Genomic DNA, 19082 nt, shown 5'->3' with positions numbered 1-19082 from the left:
CCTTTCAAATGTTTTGGCGCCCCTTTGCGACGCTGAGTCGAGTTTTGTTTTGGCGAGCCTTGGTGACGTTGTAAGCGATGTGAGTACTACCATCCCTCCAAGTTTCAAGCGCGTAGCTCTTTCAAGTCTCTATGACTTACATTTTGGTCTGAATGATCAGTTTTAGGTGGAGATTGTTGGTCCTTGGCCATTCTAACAATTACAATAGGGTTTCAGAGCTACGCGCTTGAACCCCTTAATATTCAAACAGAGGAGTTTAAATAATATTTCACAATATTTACGTTTTAACAGTGTTTTTGGTCAAATAAATGCAGCAAATCTTAATCCTAAAACTCTTAAATGCTACATCATCTGATCCCAGAGCCCCAGATGAATCTTGTAATATAATCAGATTAAATTTTTCATTTTTCTCTCCAATTAAAGATGCCTTGACCCATACATCTACTGAGAATCTCATTTATTAGCTTTATTAAAGTCTGTCCGTAGCTGTACAGAAGTGTTATCATATTGCAGTTCCATGTTCTTGTACAAATAAGTGACACAGTTGTTTGTTTATTCATTAAGTTTATTCTGTATTAATCATTAGAAAATAAAATTTCAATATTGATTAAAATCAAGTCCAGGCCAAAATAAATAGGAAAATTACAAAAAATGTTATCAATACAAAACCTAGAGGGATATTATAAGTCATCTGCTACGAAGAGAAAACCTTTTTTCTTTTTCCCCATGGAATAAAAACCATAACAGAGCAAAGATAAAGACTTTGAAATGGAGAACATCACCACGCAGCTTTCCGTTACTTCTGTACATATGTTACACTATAATCTTATGTTTCCTTACAGCATTAATAAGAAAAAGTATATAATAGTAGTAGCAACAACTCTAGATGAAAATGTGATAATCAACAGATGTGGCTCTGAAAACTTGTATAATACTTTTTTTTCCCGTTTTTGTTAACAACGTTAACAATACAGAGGAGTGCACCTTTTTTCCCCCTCCCTTCTGTTTGTCCCAGCACTGAAAGGTGAAATGTAAATGACAAATATAGATTTCACTAAACCGTACGCACAGTCACAGAAAAAAGTACAAAATTCGCCCACCTTGATACACAAAATATGAATAGAAAACAGGGAAAACAAATTGCACGTTACAGTAATTTGTGCAAAGACGAACAGCAATGTGCTAATAATAAAATCCCATTGGTATATTAAGAAACCAAATTTTTTCTTTCTTTTCAGGAGTCCCTGACACGAGGTAAAAGTTAAATCTTTAGTTCAACAAGTTTTTTTTTTTTTTTGAAAACCTTTTTCTTTGTTTATTAAAAATAATGCATATTTTATTGTCCTTACCAGTAATTGCTACGAATAGTACAATGTGCCAAGAATGTGCATTGGTCCGTTTACAAGATACAGTATAATCGACATGAAGACCAGAACACAACGTTTCATTGTTTTTTTTTTTCTTTTTTTGTATTTTTTTTTCCGCACGGATCATTTCAGCCCTTTCAGATGTGCACACGCAGTGTTTCATGACAGTATTCGGTTGACTGAAAAGCACAGTACTCTTCCAAAACACAAGAGATCAATAACACTCAAGAACAAGAATTCCAACAAAACCCACATTTCCCTTTATTTAAGCTGTACTGAAGCTTTACACTTCAAGGCAGTGGCCTCTGCAGTCAAACTTTTTTTTTTTTGCTCTTTTTTGCCCATAATGCTCAGCATTAATATGCCTGTTAGAAATGACAAAAGGTCAATTGAATTGATGTATCCCAAGTTGAGGCCTAAGGACAGATTTACAACACCTTAAAGGCAAAAACGCTCACAAAAAGGACGCTTCAAATGCTGATATGTTTCCCCTGCATTAAAAGAGGTATTTCCAGAAGCCAGAGCTGAAGTGAGAGAAGAGAAAGAAAAAGTAAAATAAAACCAAAGAGGGGGGAAAGTATTGCTTAACCACTTTCTTGTCCGGCTTAAAGGGATAGTGCACCCAAAAATGAAAATTCTGTCAGTTTTACTCACCCTTAACTTTCCAATTCAAATTCTTAACTTTCCAGTTCAAATTCTTATATTTCAGAACTTTCCAAATTCATTTTTTTCCAGAACAGTATTTTTAGGTAAACTGCTCTGTACCAGCTTAAAAAACTGTGTAAATGCATTCATTCCACCTCTCAGCTGCATTAAATAGTGTTTAAAAACACCTAAATGCCACTTCAGAAGTGCTTTTGTGCACTTTTGCAGTGTAAATTTAGCATATGATTACATTTACATTACATTAATGCATCTGCCGATGCTTTTATCCAAAGCGACTTGCATTGTGTTTTCAAGGTGTACATTTTATATTTTTTTCCCTCTGTTGTTTTAAATGGAAGAATGCTATTTAATAAAGCTTGAGCATGAACATTTTTCATTCTCTTTAAATATAGTGCATTAGTGGCTGCCCATTTTTTTAATGCCATTGGTTCTGGAAGTATTTTTTTTCCCATTTTTTTCCATAAAGATTTCTTTAAGGCAGCGGCTATTCGCGCTAAGTGTAAATAGCAATTAGATGCTATTTACACTAAGTGCGAATAGCGATGTATTCTATTTACACTAAGTGAAAATACTATTTTTTAGCAATATGCTATTTACAGTAAGTGCAAATAGCGATGGATGCAATTTACACTAAGAGCAAATAGCTATAGATTCTATTTAAACAGTGTTAAAATAGGATTTTTCTGCTATTTATACTTATAATTACAATTATTAAAGCAGTGTATTAAAGCAGAGTGTAAATTATCATTTTAATTCAAATTATTAAATGGGTGCCACCTTATTGGGACAATAAAGCCCTCCCAACACTTGCCTGAATCTACCTTATACTTCATTTTAAACTTTTTGATTATTTCCTTCATTTCTATTGAAAATAAATGTCTTTCTGATGTGATACGATATTTGAAAAGGGAGGAAAAAAGTTCATCAAAAGGCGGATTCGAACCCGTGTCGATCGCGTCAAAAAGACATGATACCACATACGCCACTGGAGCTGACGTTTGATAACCGTCTTTTGCATTCTTGACCCAATCACACGTTGGTGGGCGGAGTTAGTGTAAATAGCCTCTGCCAACAAGACAGGCCATTTACATTTAGTGTAAATAGACACTCTGTTTCTTTAAAGGCTTCATTAAAGCATTATAAACTATTTAAAGAAAAAGTATTCCATGAAGCACTGTAGATGATAATTGAAAATATAAATATATAATATAAAACTATTAAGTTCTCTATTATATCTAAGTTTATTGCAAAATATGCACATATATGTAAATATTTAAGCACTTTGATAGTGTAGTGTACTGATTATGTCATTTGCTGTGTTTCACAGGAGAGGCAACTCTCTGATTGGTTAAATTCTCTGTATAGCCTCATGGGTAATGTAGTTTTCACCACAGATTTAACTGTTAAGGAATTGATGGCTTTAACAAATGCATATACCTTTGATTAATGACCTTTAAATTTCATTAAAAATCAATTTCCTTATGGAGTTTTTACTTCCAGAGCCCAATTTTTTCCACTGACGGTGAGAGAATAAAAACAGAATTTTCATTTTTGCCTGAACTGTTCCTTTAAGGATTCCCAATGTGTTAATACTCATTTCAAGCAACGCTTAACTCCCCCCATTATCACGTTTTGTCATCATAATCATCATCATTATAAAACGAAAGGAAGATTTCAGTATTCAAAACACCTAAATACATAAGTGGAAATGATTGGCTAATCTGAAACCCTTGCGCTATTCCTAGCTCAGCTATTCATAGATCAGCCAGTGGCAGCAGGCTTTTCCAAGTGGCAGCATGTTCCTGGTGAGGGTCGTACAGTTTAATTGCAGACTAATTAAGCAGCATTGTTAATGCACAAAGCATTTACCATTGCACCTTCCTGTGCACGTCCCCGGCACAAAATATGCAACAAAACACGAACCCTTAAAACGGGAAGTCCTATTCGACAGACTCGAGACAAGAGACACGAATCTGTGAGCCCTACGAAAATCCTCAGAATAGCGGGTCGACGCTCGTGACCCATACTGCATGCCGTCGATTTTTTTTTGTTTGTTTTTTTTTTTTTAAAGGAACACTACGTCGGTTACGCTTATGAAAACGGACACTGAGAAAACAACTTGCATATCTTGTGCGGGTGTGTCACAGACATAACCTCATAGAAAATTGGCTTTTTTGTTCTATACTTTTCACAAACGAGTAAGAATGCATATGAGCAAAGAATAAAGGCAAAGAATTTAATAATAAAGTACAGTACCTATTAAAATAACACCAAATTTCGTCTTTTCCGTAATGCAAGAACATCAATTAGGAGTAATATTGCTGATCTGCTTTTTTTGTACAGTACATAATTACAAAATATATAATGTCTCTTTACAAAGTTTTCTTTCGCTTTCTATTATACAAGTCATGTACAGCATATTATGAAATATCAAACAGGCTATCCTAAATTAAAAAAATAACCTGTCTGCTAGTGCATTCAACACAAATGCTGAAATCCTCTCCAGATCCGCAAACCTGCATGATATCCTTATTGTAAACCAGTGTTGTAGAATTAGCGTTTGTTCTCTAAAATATGCACGGTACTAAAATAGTCATACGGGGCGAGTCGAAACTAAAGCCTTTGTTGAGGGATATGCCGTACTTAGCTTGCATTGAGCTTGCAACGTGCTTGATATGCAAAACCCTTAATAAAGTGACTGAGGTAATGACATTCATTTTGATTGTCATCACCGTGGAAACAGCCTGCCCCCCCCATCCCCCACCCCTCGCTGCTCATTGGTCCATTTCCTGCAGTGACGGCACAAGCAGCCAATTAAAGTTCACCTCCAGAGTTGTAATTAGCTCCTCCCCCGGCGCCGTGACTGAAGCGAGCGAGCGGCACCGGTGCGTCCGTTCTCGTGGTGCCTTTCTGCTCTGCTGTAAAGGCACTTCTTTAGGTAGTAAGCCAGTAAATATACCTTAGATTTGTTTGTTGCGCTGATCAGTTTCTGAGGAACAGCAGCAGCCGCTAACCGCGTGCTATAAAGTGGTAATGCATATCATTTCATCTGCCAGGTCCTCCTCGTACTGCGGTCTGGGTTCGGGTTCGGGTTCCTCGTCGCTATAGCTGGCCGAGACGTCCTGCAGCTCGTAGTCTCTGTGGCCCATTATGGGAAAGACGTTGACGCCGTTGACAGCCGGCGTGATGCCGCCGTTCAGGAGATGGCTGGCGGCGCTTTCCATTTCGTCGATGGTCATCTCGCACGCGTCGGCGATCTCGTGCTTCGTGGCGGCCACGAACTTCGGATCCTTAGCGTATCGACCCAGTCCTTCTGATATCAAGACCTGCTCAAAGACGAGGAGGAGAAAATGATGTTTTCGGATTTTGTTTTCACTGATTCACATGACAAGAGTTTGTCCTGAAACGAGACACTTACGTATAGAAATTGAAACCCATTGTCTTACATCTGTCCAAGTTACCATGAAACAACAAGGTGTCCAAATGTAAAAATTAAAAAAAATTATGTTGTAACTATTGCAGTGATTTTAATGCACTTTTAAGTTGGCCTTTATATAACAGTGTCTCTGACTTAAAACTGATAACTATATTGTAGTGAAACATCCCACAACATTTACAATATTACAATGATTTTGCAAAAAATAAATAACTAAATAAATAAAATAATAATAAAAATAATTAAATACATAAATTAGAATTAAATATAAAAATAAAATAAAATAAATACAAATAAATAATCTGTTTAATACTGTTATATATTTTGGTAAATATACATAATTATATGTGCATATGTTCTCATTGCATTACATTTTAAATCTACATGGCAACCATGGCTCTATATTTTTATACTGGTAAATATATACATCACAATAGGCATAAATATTTTTCTTTTTCCCCTCAATTTGAATCTTGCCTACAATGGATGTAAAATTTAAAAAAGTAAATGAGTAAATAAGTAAATATATTTAAAAAAAAAAAAAGTAAAAATTTTAATTATTACTAATTTAAATAGGTAATTTACTTTTTTATTTACTAACAGGCAATATTTTATATTGGTAATAATTTATGCAAACATGTACATTAATATTTTTCCTTTTTTGGGAAAAATTTTGCTTATTTATTTACTTTTTGCGTTCCACTTTGAATCTACTTGGCTACAGACAATGTTTGGTTGAAACTACTTTGAAAGTTTGAAAGTGTTTCATAGCAAATACATAAATACTGACACATCTCCTGAAAATTGTTAAGCCTTACTTCAAATGCTTGAAAGACAGAATCAGACATTAATTTTCACAATAAATGGAAACAGGAGGTCTCCGACTCACCGCCTCTACCAGGCTGGTAGCGCTGCCTCTCTTCTGGTGGTACTGGTTTCTATACTCAGGTGGGACCTGTAGGTGAACGGGCGAGTAGTTCCTCTGATACTCGGGGTCGTCAGTATACCACGAGCTCTTCCTGATGGATGAGTGACTGCTGTGGGCACTGTCCCTCAGAGGACGATCCACGCGGATGAGTGGCGTGTAGTACGGCGTTCGGTCTTTACTTGCAGGAGTGGGAGGAGGAGACGCCCACGATCGGGTAGATCGAGTTGGTGAAAGCCTGTGAGCCCTGCTGGAGTCAAGACCCGCTACCGCCATCACCTGGACCAACACATACAGTGAACAAAAGAAATATTTGTCTTTTATAGAATTATTATTATTATTATATTTTTATTTCTTGCATATCTTATATCTTATATATATTCTTCATTTTTATTATTTTTAATAAATAAATAATATATATATATATATATATATATATATATATTAGATAGAGTTATATATGTAGGTATTTCACATATATATAACTATATATTCATTGTTATATTAATAAGTTATTAATAAGTGATATTATTTTATTTTATAGTATTAAAATTGTTTTTTCATATATATTAGAAAACTCTATATGTAAATATTCAACATATATCATTATAGTTTATATATTAGTTATTATATATTTATACATTTTAAATTATTATTAAATATAATATAAATATTATTAAATTATATATATATATATATATATATGTGTGTGTGTGTGTATATATATATATATATATATATATATATAAATATATATTTTAAATTATATACAAATTAAAATATAAAGGATATATAATACATTAAATACTACGTATAATTATATATATTAAATATTTACATATATTAGAAAACTGTAAATATTTAACATATAATTATATATATCAGTTATATATGTACTATAACTACTACATATAATTATGTTAAATATAGAAAATATAGATATATATATAGAAAATTATAGAAATATAGAAAATTCATAATAAGCATTATATATATATATATATATATATATATATATATATATATATATACATTAAATATAACTATATTAATAAATTGTTTTTTTTTAAATAAATATAATTATATAATAAATTATAATAATTTTCACATCATTGCAATAAAAATTGTATAAAGTAATATTTCTTATACCATTTTCAGCCTTTACATAATTATGTCATATACTCCGTGTTGTATTTAATTACCTGGTGTTGCATGAGATGTAATGGAAGAGCAGTGCGCTGGTGAGGAAGATCGTCTTGACTGCTCTGTCTGCGCAGACACTCGAAATTAAATGACGGTCTCCGATTACCTACAAACGAGAAAGATTCATATCTTCTAACAATGATTCTGAACAAAGCTGAACCATAAAGCAGAGGGCCTGTTTCGGCATATAAAGTAAGGAACCCCAAGACTTGCCTTGCGGTGTTGGAGGAAGCAGTCTTCTCTTTGGTGACCTACGTGAATCGTGATAAAGGGGCTGCTCGTCATCCTCATAGTAACTGTCAGGATGATGGTAACCCCGTGGTGTCTCGTATTCCTGGTCACTGTTGGGGTACCTGCACAAGGAAGTGTAATACGGTGAATACTCCAGGATGAATTTCTGTAAATGTGATTTATTTGAAATAGCTCCTGCTGCAGTTGCAATCATTTTACCTGTCACCCGACAGCATGCTGTCATCTTCGTAAAACTCCTCTCCGCTGTAGTACTCTCCAGAATAACGATCTTCTTCATACTCCTCTTCGCGCCGTATAGTGGGACGTCTTCTGTCGCTGCCCTGCGACCTGCGTGAAGGTCAATGGATCGAGAGAGGACGGTTAGACTGTGGTCAAAGAGTCAGCGAATAACCATGCACTACCATGCAGACGTACGGCTCCAGAGTGCAGTGACGTGGTTAGACCTCATTAGAAAACAAGCAAAATCTTATCAGCTGTCAGTAGTGTCGTAGCTGTACAGTCTTAAGAAATCTAGTCTCAGCATAAAGATACTCTACTTGCACTTCAGTGACTGTGAAGCATAGACCTTAAGAGTAAATACTGTACATTTAACTGACATAAACAAAAATGAAGCTGTGAAAGAAGTATAGTTTGTTCAATGTTACATTGACTTGAAGTCACTGATTAAAAAAAGGGCTACTAACATTGCTATTTTGACAATAGCTGTTCTAAAAACAGAGCATAGCTTTTCCAGCAGCAGTGATAATCATATAAAATATAAAAATATATATATATATATATATAAATAATAATAATAATAATGATAATTATTATTATTATTATCTACAGGGTTATTATCATTAACTAAAACTACTATTTAAAAATCAAAAACAAACAAAAAACTAAATAATACATTTTGATGATGATGATGTATGTATAGTAAATAATAATAATAATAATAATAATAATAATAATATTAATGACAAAAGCACAACAAAATTACTAAAAATTTGTAAAAAAACAAAACAAAAAACAAACAAACAAAAACAAATGAAACTTGAAAATATAAGCTAATTGAAATTAAACTATATTAATATAACAAACAAATAAACAAACAAACCAATCTTAATAATAATAATAATTTACAGGGTTGTTATCATTAACTAAAACAAACAAACAAAAAACTAAATAATGAAGCTTAATGATAATGATAATAATAATAATAACAAAAGCACAACAAAATTACTAAACAATTAAACAAAAATTTAAATGAAACCTGAAAATATAAAATAAAAGCTAACTGAAATTATTGATAAAACTATATTAATATAACAAACAAGCAAAAAATTAATTATAAATGAATAATTATTATTATATTTTATTATTTACAGGGTTATTATTATTAACTAAAACTACTACTTAAAAAATAATAATAAATCTAAATAACAATAATAATAACAATAATAATGACAAAGCACAACAAAATTATTAAAAATCAAATAAATATTTAAATTAAATCTGAAAATATAAAATAGAAGATAAATTATTTATAAAACTATATTAGTTCATAAATAATAGTTTGCAACATGTAGCTGTGTAACTTGACAAAATGCCATATATTGTTTTTCTGGAGTATTTTCTATTACATATTCACTGCCAGAAAAATACTGATTTGATTGCAAAAATGCATTTAAAATAAATTAACTAATTTTATATTTTGTGTAATTGCTGGTAGCTATTTAAGTAATATGTATTATTTATTTATTTATTTTAAGAATAGCTTTTTTTTTTTTTTTAAATGATATTATTATTGTACTAAAAGTATTTTAAACCAGAATAGTATGTTGCTTAGGAAATTACTGCTTCAGAATAGCTTCTCCACCACTGGATGTACCTTGATGGTTCAGCATTTGTCGAAAAATAAAATAAAATACAATAAAATAAGAATATAATCTTCCATAAATTAATTATGTCAACAAATCACTCACTCATTCACTTTTTTTTTTTATTACAGAAAGTATTGAGCAAACTATGCTTCTGTCCATCACAGCCATGCTTTTGTCAAATAAAAGATGTGGCATTTACTCTAAGGTCTAAACAGACTGGCATTCTCATTGACCCAATATATAGGACATCTGAACATTCCTGCAGAGGTGAACTTAAAGGACAACTCTTGTTTTAGAAAAATAAATCACATTATAATTTATTAACTATAATTTTTGTTTTTAAATGTTACATGCATTTGAAGTATTAATCTGACGAGTCATCCTTTAAGGCAAGCATTTTGTTTTGTCAGCACTTGTTATCCAGCAGACACATGCAGCAAGCCCCTCCTCTTTCCCTTCATCACCCAATCACAACACACAGAGACTTAAAGACGTATCCTGATTTGTTAATGCTTTACTAGACACTCCTATCAACTCTTTTCAGTTTTGTAGTCAATCTCTCTGTGTGTGTATATATTGCCCTGTCCCAAATAGTGTTCTCAGTCCTTGTTAAGTCAACTTAAAGCACCATATGGGACAGGGCTGAGGTGGAAATCCCAACGCTGTTACCCACCGAGCACAGTTCTGCTTATCATTCACCGTCTGTTTCTCTACAAGCATTAGTACCTGCTATGTGAACATATAATACCTAATGTAACATACCTAATATATGTCTCATAGTAGCGCCTTCTGTTCCAGAAAGCAGAGAGATGGTTAAGAGAAAGCATTTCGGTTAGGAAGAGAGAAAGGTGGAGAAAAGCAGGGGAATAGGGAAAGGGAATGAATGGACACATATATCATACAGTATATACATGATATATACAGCATTTTTATATATGTGAGGTTGTTTTCACACTTGGTTCGATTGCTTTGTCCAAACCCGAGTTGAAAAACACAGCATCCTCTGTCCCTCACACAAGTTTTTACTCAGGATTAAGTGGTTTAACTATCTAAAAAGTACCAAAAACATGAAAAGTTTGGCTTAACTGTTTGAAGTTGGTAAACACTGACCATGGAGGGTCTAAATATACAGTTTAAGTCAAAAGTTTACATACACCTTGCAGAATCTGCGAAGTTGTTTTAGCAAAATAAGAGGGATCATACAAAATGCATGTTATTTTTTATGTAGTACTGAAAAGTATTTAACATAAAAGACATTTACATGTATTCCACAAGAGAAAGTAGTAGCTGAATTTATAAAAATTAAATTTTGATTCTTGATTCTTAACACTGTTTTGTTACCTGAATGATCCACAGCTGTGTTTTTTGTTTGATGATAGCTGTTAAACTGCCTGCTGTTCTTCAGAAAAATCCTTCAGGTCCCACAAATTCTTTGGTTTTTCAGAATTTTTGTGTATTTGAACCCTTTCCAACAGTGACTGTATAATTTTGAGATCCATCTTTTGACACTAAGGACAACTGAGGGACTCATATGCAACTGTTACAGAAGGTTTGAATGCTCACTGATGCTTCAGAAGGAAACACAATGCATTAAGAGCTGGGGGGTGAAAACTTTTGAATTTGAAGATTATGGTAAATTTAAAGTATTTTGTCTTCTGGGAAACATGTAAGTATCTTCTGTAGCTTCTGAAGGGCAGCACTAAATAAAAAAATCTGATATTTATTTAGGCAAAATAAAATGTACACATCTTCATTCTGTTCAAAAGTTTTCACCCCCGGCTCTTAATGCACTGTTTTTCCTTCTGGAGCATCGGTGAGCGATTGAACCTTCTGTAAGAGTTGCATATGAGTCCTTCAGTTGTCCTTAGTGTGAAAAGATGGATCTCAAAATCATACAGTCATTGTTGGAAAGGGTTCAAATACAAAAAAATCTGAAAAACCAAAGAATTTGTGGGACCTGAAGGATTTTTCTGTATAACGGCAGGCAGTTTAACTGTTCAGGACAAACAAGGGACTCATGAACTACTATCACCAAACAAAAAAAAACAGCTGTGGATCATTCAGGTAACAACACAGTATTAAGAATCAAGTGTATGTAAACTTTTGAACGGTGTCATTTTTATAAATTCAACTATTATTTTCTCTTGTGTAAACATCTTTCCTGTGAAATATCTTATTCAGGTCAGTACTAAATGGTTGTTTATTTCTTTAAAAACTTCCTGAACACCTAAAATGGACTCGGGTCTGTAGTAAAGCAACACAGTTTCATTGAAATTTGTAACTATTTTACGCTATTGAAAATTGGAGGCTACCCAGATAGCACATGTACGTCTGCAAGATGTCTGTTAAAGACTGCTTGATCTGGAAAGCATCTGCTGTGTACAAACATTTGACAGACGTCTGTAAGATGTCAATATTGCACACGTTCTAAATAACAAACATCTTAAAGACATCTAATAAACGTCTATTTGACATCTGATAGGAAACATCCGACAGACGTAATGCAAATGAGCAAACATTCAAAAAAAATCGTCTTCTAGATGTAAATGCAGATGTCAAAATAACGTCTCCGTGATGTACGTGTGCTATCAGGGTAATTCATATCAATTTGTACTTTCTTGTTCCTTTGTTAGGAGTGGGGTTAGGGGTGAATCTTCATACTTAATTTTTTTCTAAAAGTCAAAAAACTCGTAAAATAGTTTAGTCTTCTCATGAGATCGGGTTTGTGAAAACACCTTGAAGAGAACATGGTATCACCATGATCAGATAATGGACCAGCGTAGGTGAGAGGACAGTGTGTGGGACAGGGCCCAGATGGACTGACTTTGAGGTGGATAAATAGTAAAAATAATTAAATCTAATGATCTAAGGGTACGGTCACATTAGCAAAATTTCGGCCAAATGTTCAATCTGTCAATAGTAGAGCGAAATATGATATGTAGAAGTCACTTTAAAACAAAGCAACTTTCTGTTGCGAATTTGTGGGACCAATTTGAACCTGTTGCGAAAACTGCATGGGGAAAATCTAAAATCGTTCTCACACCTATTCAAATGGACTGGATTTCGTGTGCAAAAATTTGCCAAACAACAGTAAATGTGACCACACCTTAAAGCTGATGATAATGTGGATGAATAATCATCTAAAAGCATAAATTTAAATATGAATGAAGAGTTTAAAAAGTCACTTTCTTCACCAATATTTAAAGGGACAGTTCATCCAAAAATGAAAATTCTGTCATTAATTACTCACCTTCATGTCGTACCAAACCTGTAAGACCTTTGTTTGTCTTCAGAACACGTTAGGATATTTTTGATGCAATCTGAAAACTTTCTGACCCTGCATAGACAGCAACGCAACTGACAAGTTCAAGGCCCTGAAAGGTAGTAAGGACATCATTAAAATAGTCCACGTGACATCAGTGGTTCAACTATAATGTTATGAAGCTACAAGAATACTTTTTGTGCACAAACAAACAAAAATAACGAGTTTCTTTGTGCACAAAAAGTATTCTCGTAGCTTCATAAAATCAAGGTTGAATCACTGATGACACATGGAGTACTTTTACGATGTCCTTACTACCTTTCTGGTCCTTGAATTTCTCAGTTGCACTGCTGTCTATACAGGGTCAGAACGCTCTCGGATTTCATCAAAAATACCGGAGATGAACAAAGGTTTTACAGATTTGGAACGACATGAGAGTGAGCAATTACCTTGAAAAACATCCTTCCTAAAGCAATTCCAATCAATCCGAAAGAACTTAAGGAACTGGTTTAAGAAGTCACTGACATTTATGAGATTACACCATACCAATAAATATTTCAAAATTGTAACATCAAGATGTTGAATGAACAAAAACAAGCATTCACCTTTGCCCGTGTGGGGTCCTGGGCTTGTCGTATTCTCCATAGTACGATCCCGGGTAACCATTAGCGGGCATATGCTCGTAGTAACGATTGTGTCCTCCGTTGGGTAAACTGGAAACGTTGGCGTTGTTGAGGTTGATGTTGGTAGACTTGGGCGACTTGTTGTAGGAGTTGTGATGGTGATGATGGTGATGATGGTGGTGATGGTGGCGATGATGGTTTTGCTGCGCCATGGCGTTGGCGCGACCCAGGCGCCCCACAGGCTGTTCCATGTGGGCGTAATGTGGGGGCGGCTGCACCTGCAGGGGGCGCTGTGTGGCATTTGTCTGGTGGCCAGAGCTCCTCCGGGGGTCTCCGTTTATGTGGTTGATGTGGTTGCCAAAGAGTCCTCCATTTCGCTGTGAAGAAATACTTGTGTTTGTAAGTTTAAAGAAATACGCAATGGACGTTTGTCAGGGTTGACGCCATATTTAAGTTTGCGCAAATAAAAACACCAATGAACGATAAACTTTCTGTTTGTTATAACTGCACGCCTATGTAATTATTGTCCTTGGTGTGAATGGCCTTTAAAGGATTTAAAGGCCCCATGATTTACTCACCCTCAAGTTCAGATGAATACAATCAGAGTTATATTAAAAAATGTCCTGCCTCTTCCAAGCTTTATAATGGCAGTGAATGGGTGTTGAGATTTTGAAGTCCAATAAAGTGCATCCATCCATCATAAAAAGTACTCCACATTGCTCTGGGGGTTAATAAAGGCCTTCTGAAGCAAATCAATGCATTTATGTAAGAAATATCCATATTTAACCCTTTATAAACTGTAATCTCTAACTTCGTTAGAGAATATGCTAGTCTCACAAGAACCAAGTTTTGTTTAGAGTAAAGGAAAACCAGTCTCCTCTTTGGCGTACAACAGTTGGTGAAAGATAGAGATTATGGTTTATAAAGTTTTAAATATGGATATTTTTCTTAAACAAATGCATCAATTCACTTCAGAAGGCATTTATTAACCTCCCAGAACTGTGTAGAGCACTTTTTATGATGGATGGATGCACTTTATTGGACTTCAAAATCTCAAAACCCATTCATTGCCATTATAAAGTTCGAAAGAGCAAGTCCAAAGAAGAAGTTCAAAGGCTGCAGTTGTAATATCATCCTTCAGCTGATGCAACAAACAAAAAATATGTCCTCTAGAAATTTATCCCACACAACCTTTGCGAAAAATTAAATATGGCGTCTTCAACCGTTTACCCAATGTTAAGTCATTTTATTGCCATTTTTAATGATCTCATGGGAAAAAGAAGTTGGAAAGGAGGTAAAATGGCGTATGGTGTGAGTGAATTTCATGAACTGATTAAATCTGAACTGAATTTGAAATCAAGAGAAATGTGGATTACACTGAATTAGATACGCTATTCTGATGCTAACGTTAGTACAAACCTGTGATAGAGGATGAAGTCATCCTTTTAGATAGTCAACTTGGTGAATTTATCCATTCAAGGTCTTAATCTAAGTGTGTACGACCTCCAGGGATGGCGAACAATTCATCGCAACTCCCTTAAGGAATCGTTACTATTAAATACCAGGCAATTAAAGTAAGACAGTAAGGTACAGATCGATTTTAGAAGGAGAAAGGGGTCATAAAAGGTGAGTAAGTTACCCTATAAATTTCTTCGTCCTCCTCTGGAATAAAGTCTACTAGCTCATCATCCTGCAGGTCACATGATATCGCACGGCGGATTTCTGGCCCAATGTCATGCAGCGTACGAAGGCCAGCCTGAAACCGTGACGACAAGATAGCTAAGGACCCGCTCTTGAATGGAAAGCCCTTGAACAGCAGCGACATGTTGAAAACGGAGACCCTCACACACACATGCCACCAGGGGGCAGTTTACCAGACACATTGACACAAACAGGCTTGACGAAGACAGTTCCAGACAGGACAAATTCATGAAAGATGACAACAAATCACAGCAGACAAAGAGGAAAAACACGAAAGCGCTTCCTTAATTCACCTAATGCACTTTAACTAAGATGCTAACCTTTGTGACTTTCTAAAAAAGACTATATTAGCCACATATGCTATAAACTTTATTGTGTATAAAACATTTTAAAATTACAAAACATTTCTGTGGTTAGCTAATCATATTAAAAACCTCTAAACAAAGATTATGTTTGCAAAGAAATCAAACACAGTGGTGTTTGATTTATGAGGATGGAGAGGACGTCTTAAAACAATAATACATGAATTGTAACTCTGAAGTGATGATAAACAAATACAAACACTTCAAACTACATGTACAACAGACAGAAAAACATTTACAGGTCACCATTATCACACTGAGGGATCCATATTCAAGCTATAACAACATTAGCGCATCCAGAAACAGAGAGATACAGTTGAGGTAAAGAAGGTGTCATGCAAAGGAAATACAGTTTATTCAGCATTTTTTCATTATTCAGGGTTCACACTGACAGTAGTTTGCTTTTGAACACAAGATGAAAATGTTCACTTACAGTTGAGGTCAAAAGTTTACATCCCCCCCCCCCCCCCCCTTTTTTTAGAATCTGCAAAATCTTAATTATTTTACCAAAATAAGAGGGAGTATACAAAATGCACGTTATTGTTTATTCAGTACTGACCTGAATAAGATATTTCGCCTACAAAGATGTTTACATATAGTCCACAAGAGAAAATAATAGTTGAATTTATAAAAATTGGCCTGTTCAAAAGTTTACACCCCCTTGATTCTTAAATCTGTATTTTTACCTGAATGACCTTTTGAATTTGAAGATCAGAGTAAATATAACATATTTTGTTTTCTAGGAAACATGCAACTAACTTCTGTACCTTCTGAAGGGCAGTACTAAATGAAAAAATATGACATTTAGGCAAAAAGAAAAAAAAAGTACACATCTCCATTCTTTTCAAAATTTTTCACCCCCGGCTCTTAATGCATAATTTTTTCCTTCTGGAGCATCAGTGAGTGTTTAAACCTTCTGTAATAGTTGCATATGAGTCCTTCAGTTGTCCTCAGTGTGAAAAGATGGATCTCAAAATCATACAGTCATTGCTGGAATGGGTTCAAATACACAAAAATCTGGAAAACCAAAGAATTTGTGGGACCTGAAGGATTTTTCTGAAGAACAGCAGCCAGTTTAACTGTTCAGGAGAAAGGACAAGGGACTCAAGGGACTCATGAACAACTATCACTAAAAAGCACAGCTGTGGATCATTCAGGCAACAACACAGTATTAACAATCAAGTATATGTAAACTTTTGAACAAAGTAATTTTTATAAATTCAGCTATTGTTTTCTCTTGTGGACTATATGTAAACATCTTTTATGTGAAATATCTTATTCAGGTCAGCACTAAATAAAAAATAACATGCGTTTTGTATGATCCCTCTTAGTTTGGCAATATAATTAACATTTTGCAGATTCTGAAAGGGGGGTGTAAACTTTTGACCTCAACTGTAGAAAGAGATTATTTGATCAAAATGTAAAGTGACCAATTATAGCAATTACAGTATGTTGATACATGCCATGTAGGAGCATGTATAACGTATAATGATTAAAAAAAATAAAACACTAAAAAGGACAAAATATTGTATTTATTTACTTGTATATCATGCCTTTAGAGAACTGTTAACATTTGAATCTATACATGTTATGTCAATAGTTTAGGTATTCGGATGACAAAAAAAATGGGGTACATTAACATGTAATTTTATTTGATTCTAAAATAAAGAACAAAAATTTGAAAACGACCTTAAGGAGTGCAATTTCTGTCAGTGTTAACGCACCAAATCCAAAACCAATTAATATGAAACATCAAAATCAACAACATTTTGACCATTAAATAACATATAACTTATAAATACACTAATGAATCAACAAAATTTAATTTCCAAGTGTGTTTTGCTTACCTGCAGGGCGATGGCGGTGTTGTTCTGCGCTGGGTGAACGCCCACCAGGCCTTCCTCTTTGCGTTTCTTGAATTTCCTAAAGTAGTCCTGTATCAGGAAAGTGGCATAGAACTTCCCCACCGTTACCTCATCATCTGAGTGAACAGACCACACACACGGCTTCGCTGTCAGCAGGTAGTTTCAACGCACGCATACACACCTCTGCGGTGACGTACGTCGAGAGACAGAAACTGACGCTGAGAGATGCCTTGTGTTATTCTAACTACATATTAGTTGAAAGAGAAAAACAGCTCTGTGAATTAACTGTTAATGAAACGGTTTTTACACAAACTGCTCCTAAAATAAGACTTCGGTCTACTACATAAACACAGACGTGCTTAATTAACAAACACCACAAACATGAGCAAAATACGCTGTACATCACAAGACACCAACGCGTTTTGCTGTTTCAGTCACCTTGAATGCATATATAGTACACTACACTAGCCTGTATTTATTTGATAAAAATATTGTTAAAATGTTAAAATATTATTACAATCTCAAAAAACTGTTTTCTATTTGAATATGTTTTAAAATGTAATTTATTCCTGTGATGCAAAGCTGAATTTTCAGCATCATTAATCCAGTCTTCAGTGTCACATGACACTTCAGAAATCATTTGCTGCTAAAAAACATTATTACCAATGTTTAATCAATTTAATGTAGCTATGCTAAATAAAAGTATTAATTTTAAAAATAAAAAAGTATTACTGATCACAAAATTTTGATAAATAAATCGATTTGTATATAAATAATTATAAATTATATACATATATAGTGTGTAAATCCGTTGATTGTCAAATAATACTTCCTAGCCATTTCCCCTTCAAAAATTAAACATGGTTTTAATACAAATAAAACCAAAAAAACATAATTACTATGCTTAAACTATGGTAACTACAAATTAACCATGGTTTTGGTATTCTTACCATAGTTTAACCATCGTATTTGTAGAAAACTGTGGTTTTACAAATGGTAATCAATATGCCAAAACACCATAGATACTACATTTTTACTATAATAAAACCACAGTTATTTTTCATGCTAGAAATTTACAATTAATAATTGTTAGGTGTACAAACTTCTGGTCATGGAGGTATTGTAAAAGTAATTAAATGTTAAAATAAACTAAATCTTAAAACAAATTATTATATGAAGAAAGTCCAACTTAAGCTGCTAGTTGTATTTGGGAACACAGTCGCTGAATTCTAGCTGGTTTAAGCTAGTAATTTGCTAGCAACAAACCAGCTAGTCAAACAGATAATAGCTAACTTGGACCAGCTAGAAACCAGCTATCTTATTCCAAAATATAGCTACCAGCTTCATGTTTCATATTCACAGTTTAGCACCCATCTAATTTGAGTCACCAGACATCTGTAAACATATTAGTGTTAGCATATTAGCATTAGCATAGCAACTGTGAGAGAGAGATTGCTAAAAGTTTGACAGCAGGGTGGGGGTTTGCAAAAAACTGCATCAGCTAAGCCACCTAACTAACTAAAATCTAGTCCTAAATGCGTTTAAGTTCTACTGG

General features: G+C 34.1%; 1 protein-coding gene across 13 annotated transcripts in view; it reads right to left on the bottom strand.

Moving 5' to 3' along the window:
• Nucleotides 1-610: 610 nt before the first annotated feature.
• cacna1da (calcium channel, voltage-dependent, L type, alpha 1D subunit, a) overlaps nt 611-19082 on the bottom strand; it is a 110780-nt gene continuing 92308 nt past the window's right edge. For 12 of the 13 annotated variants that reach the window (XM_051122141.1, XM_051122142.1, XM_051122143.1 and 9 more), the window contains 9 exons: nt 17510-17643; nt 15239-15355; nt 13582-13976; nt 10477-10503; nt 8048-8176; nt 7811-7950; nt 7597-7703; nt 6359-6673; nt 611-5359 (listed from right to left, as the gene is read on the bottom strand). In XM_051122141.1, coding sequence (XP_050978098.1) covers nt 5054-5359; nt 6359-6673; nt 7597-7703; nt 7811-7950; nt 8048-8176; nt 10477-10503; nt 13582-13976; nt 15239-15355; nt 17510-17643 — 1670 coding nt within the window. In that variant the 3' untranslated portion in view covers nt 611-5053. The remainder of the gene's footprint in view (nt 5360-6358; nt 6674-7596; nt 7704-7810; nt 7951-8047; nt 8177-10476; nt 10504-13581; nt 13977-15238; nt 15356-17509; nt 17644-19082) is intronic. The other variant, XM_051122150.1, reaches the window with a different exon arrangement.

The sequence above is a fragment of the Labeo rohita genome, chromosome 11 (genome assembly GCF_022985175.1).
Source record: "Labeo rohita strain BAU-BD-2019 chromosome 11, IGBB_LRoh.1.0, whole genome shotgun sequence".
Classification (NCBI taxonomy): Eukaryota; Metazoa; Chordata; class Actinopteri; order Cypriniformes; family Cyprinidae; genus Labeo; species Labeo rohita.
Note: the sequence above shows the minus strand (reverse complement) of the source record. Positions and strands in the feature narration are given on the sequence as shown.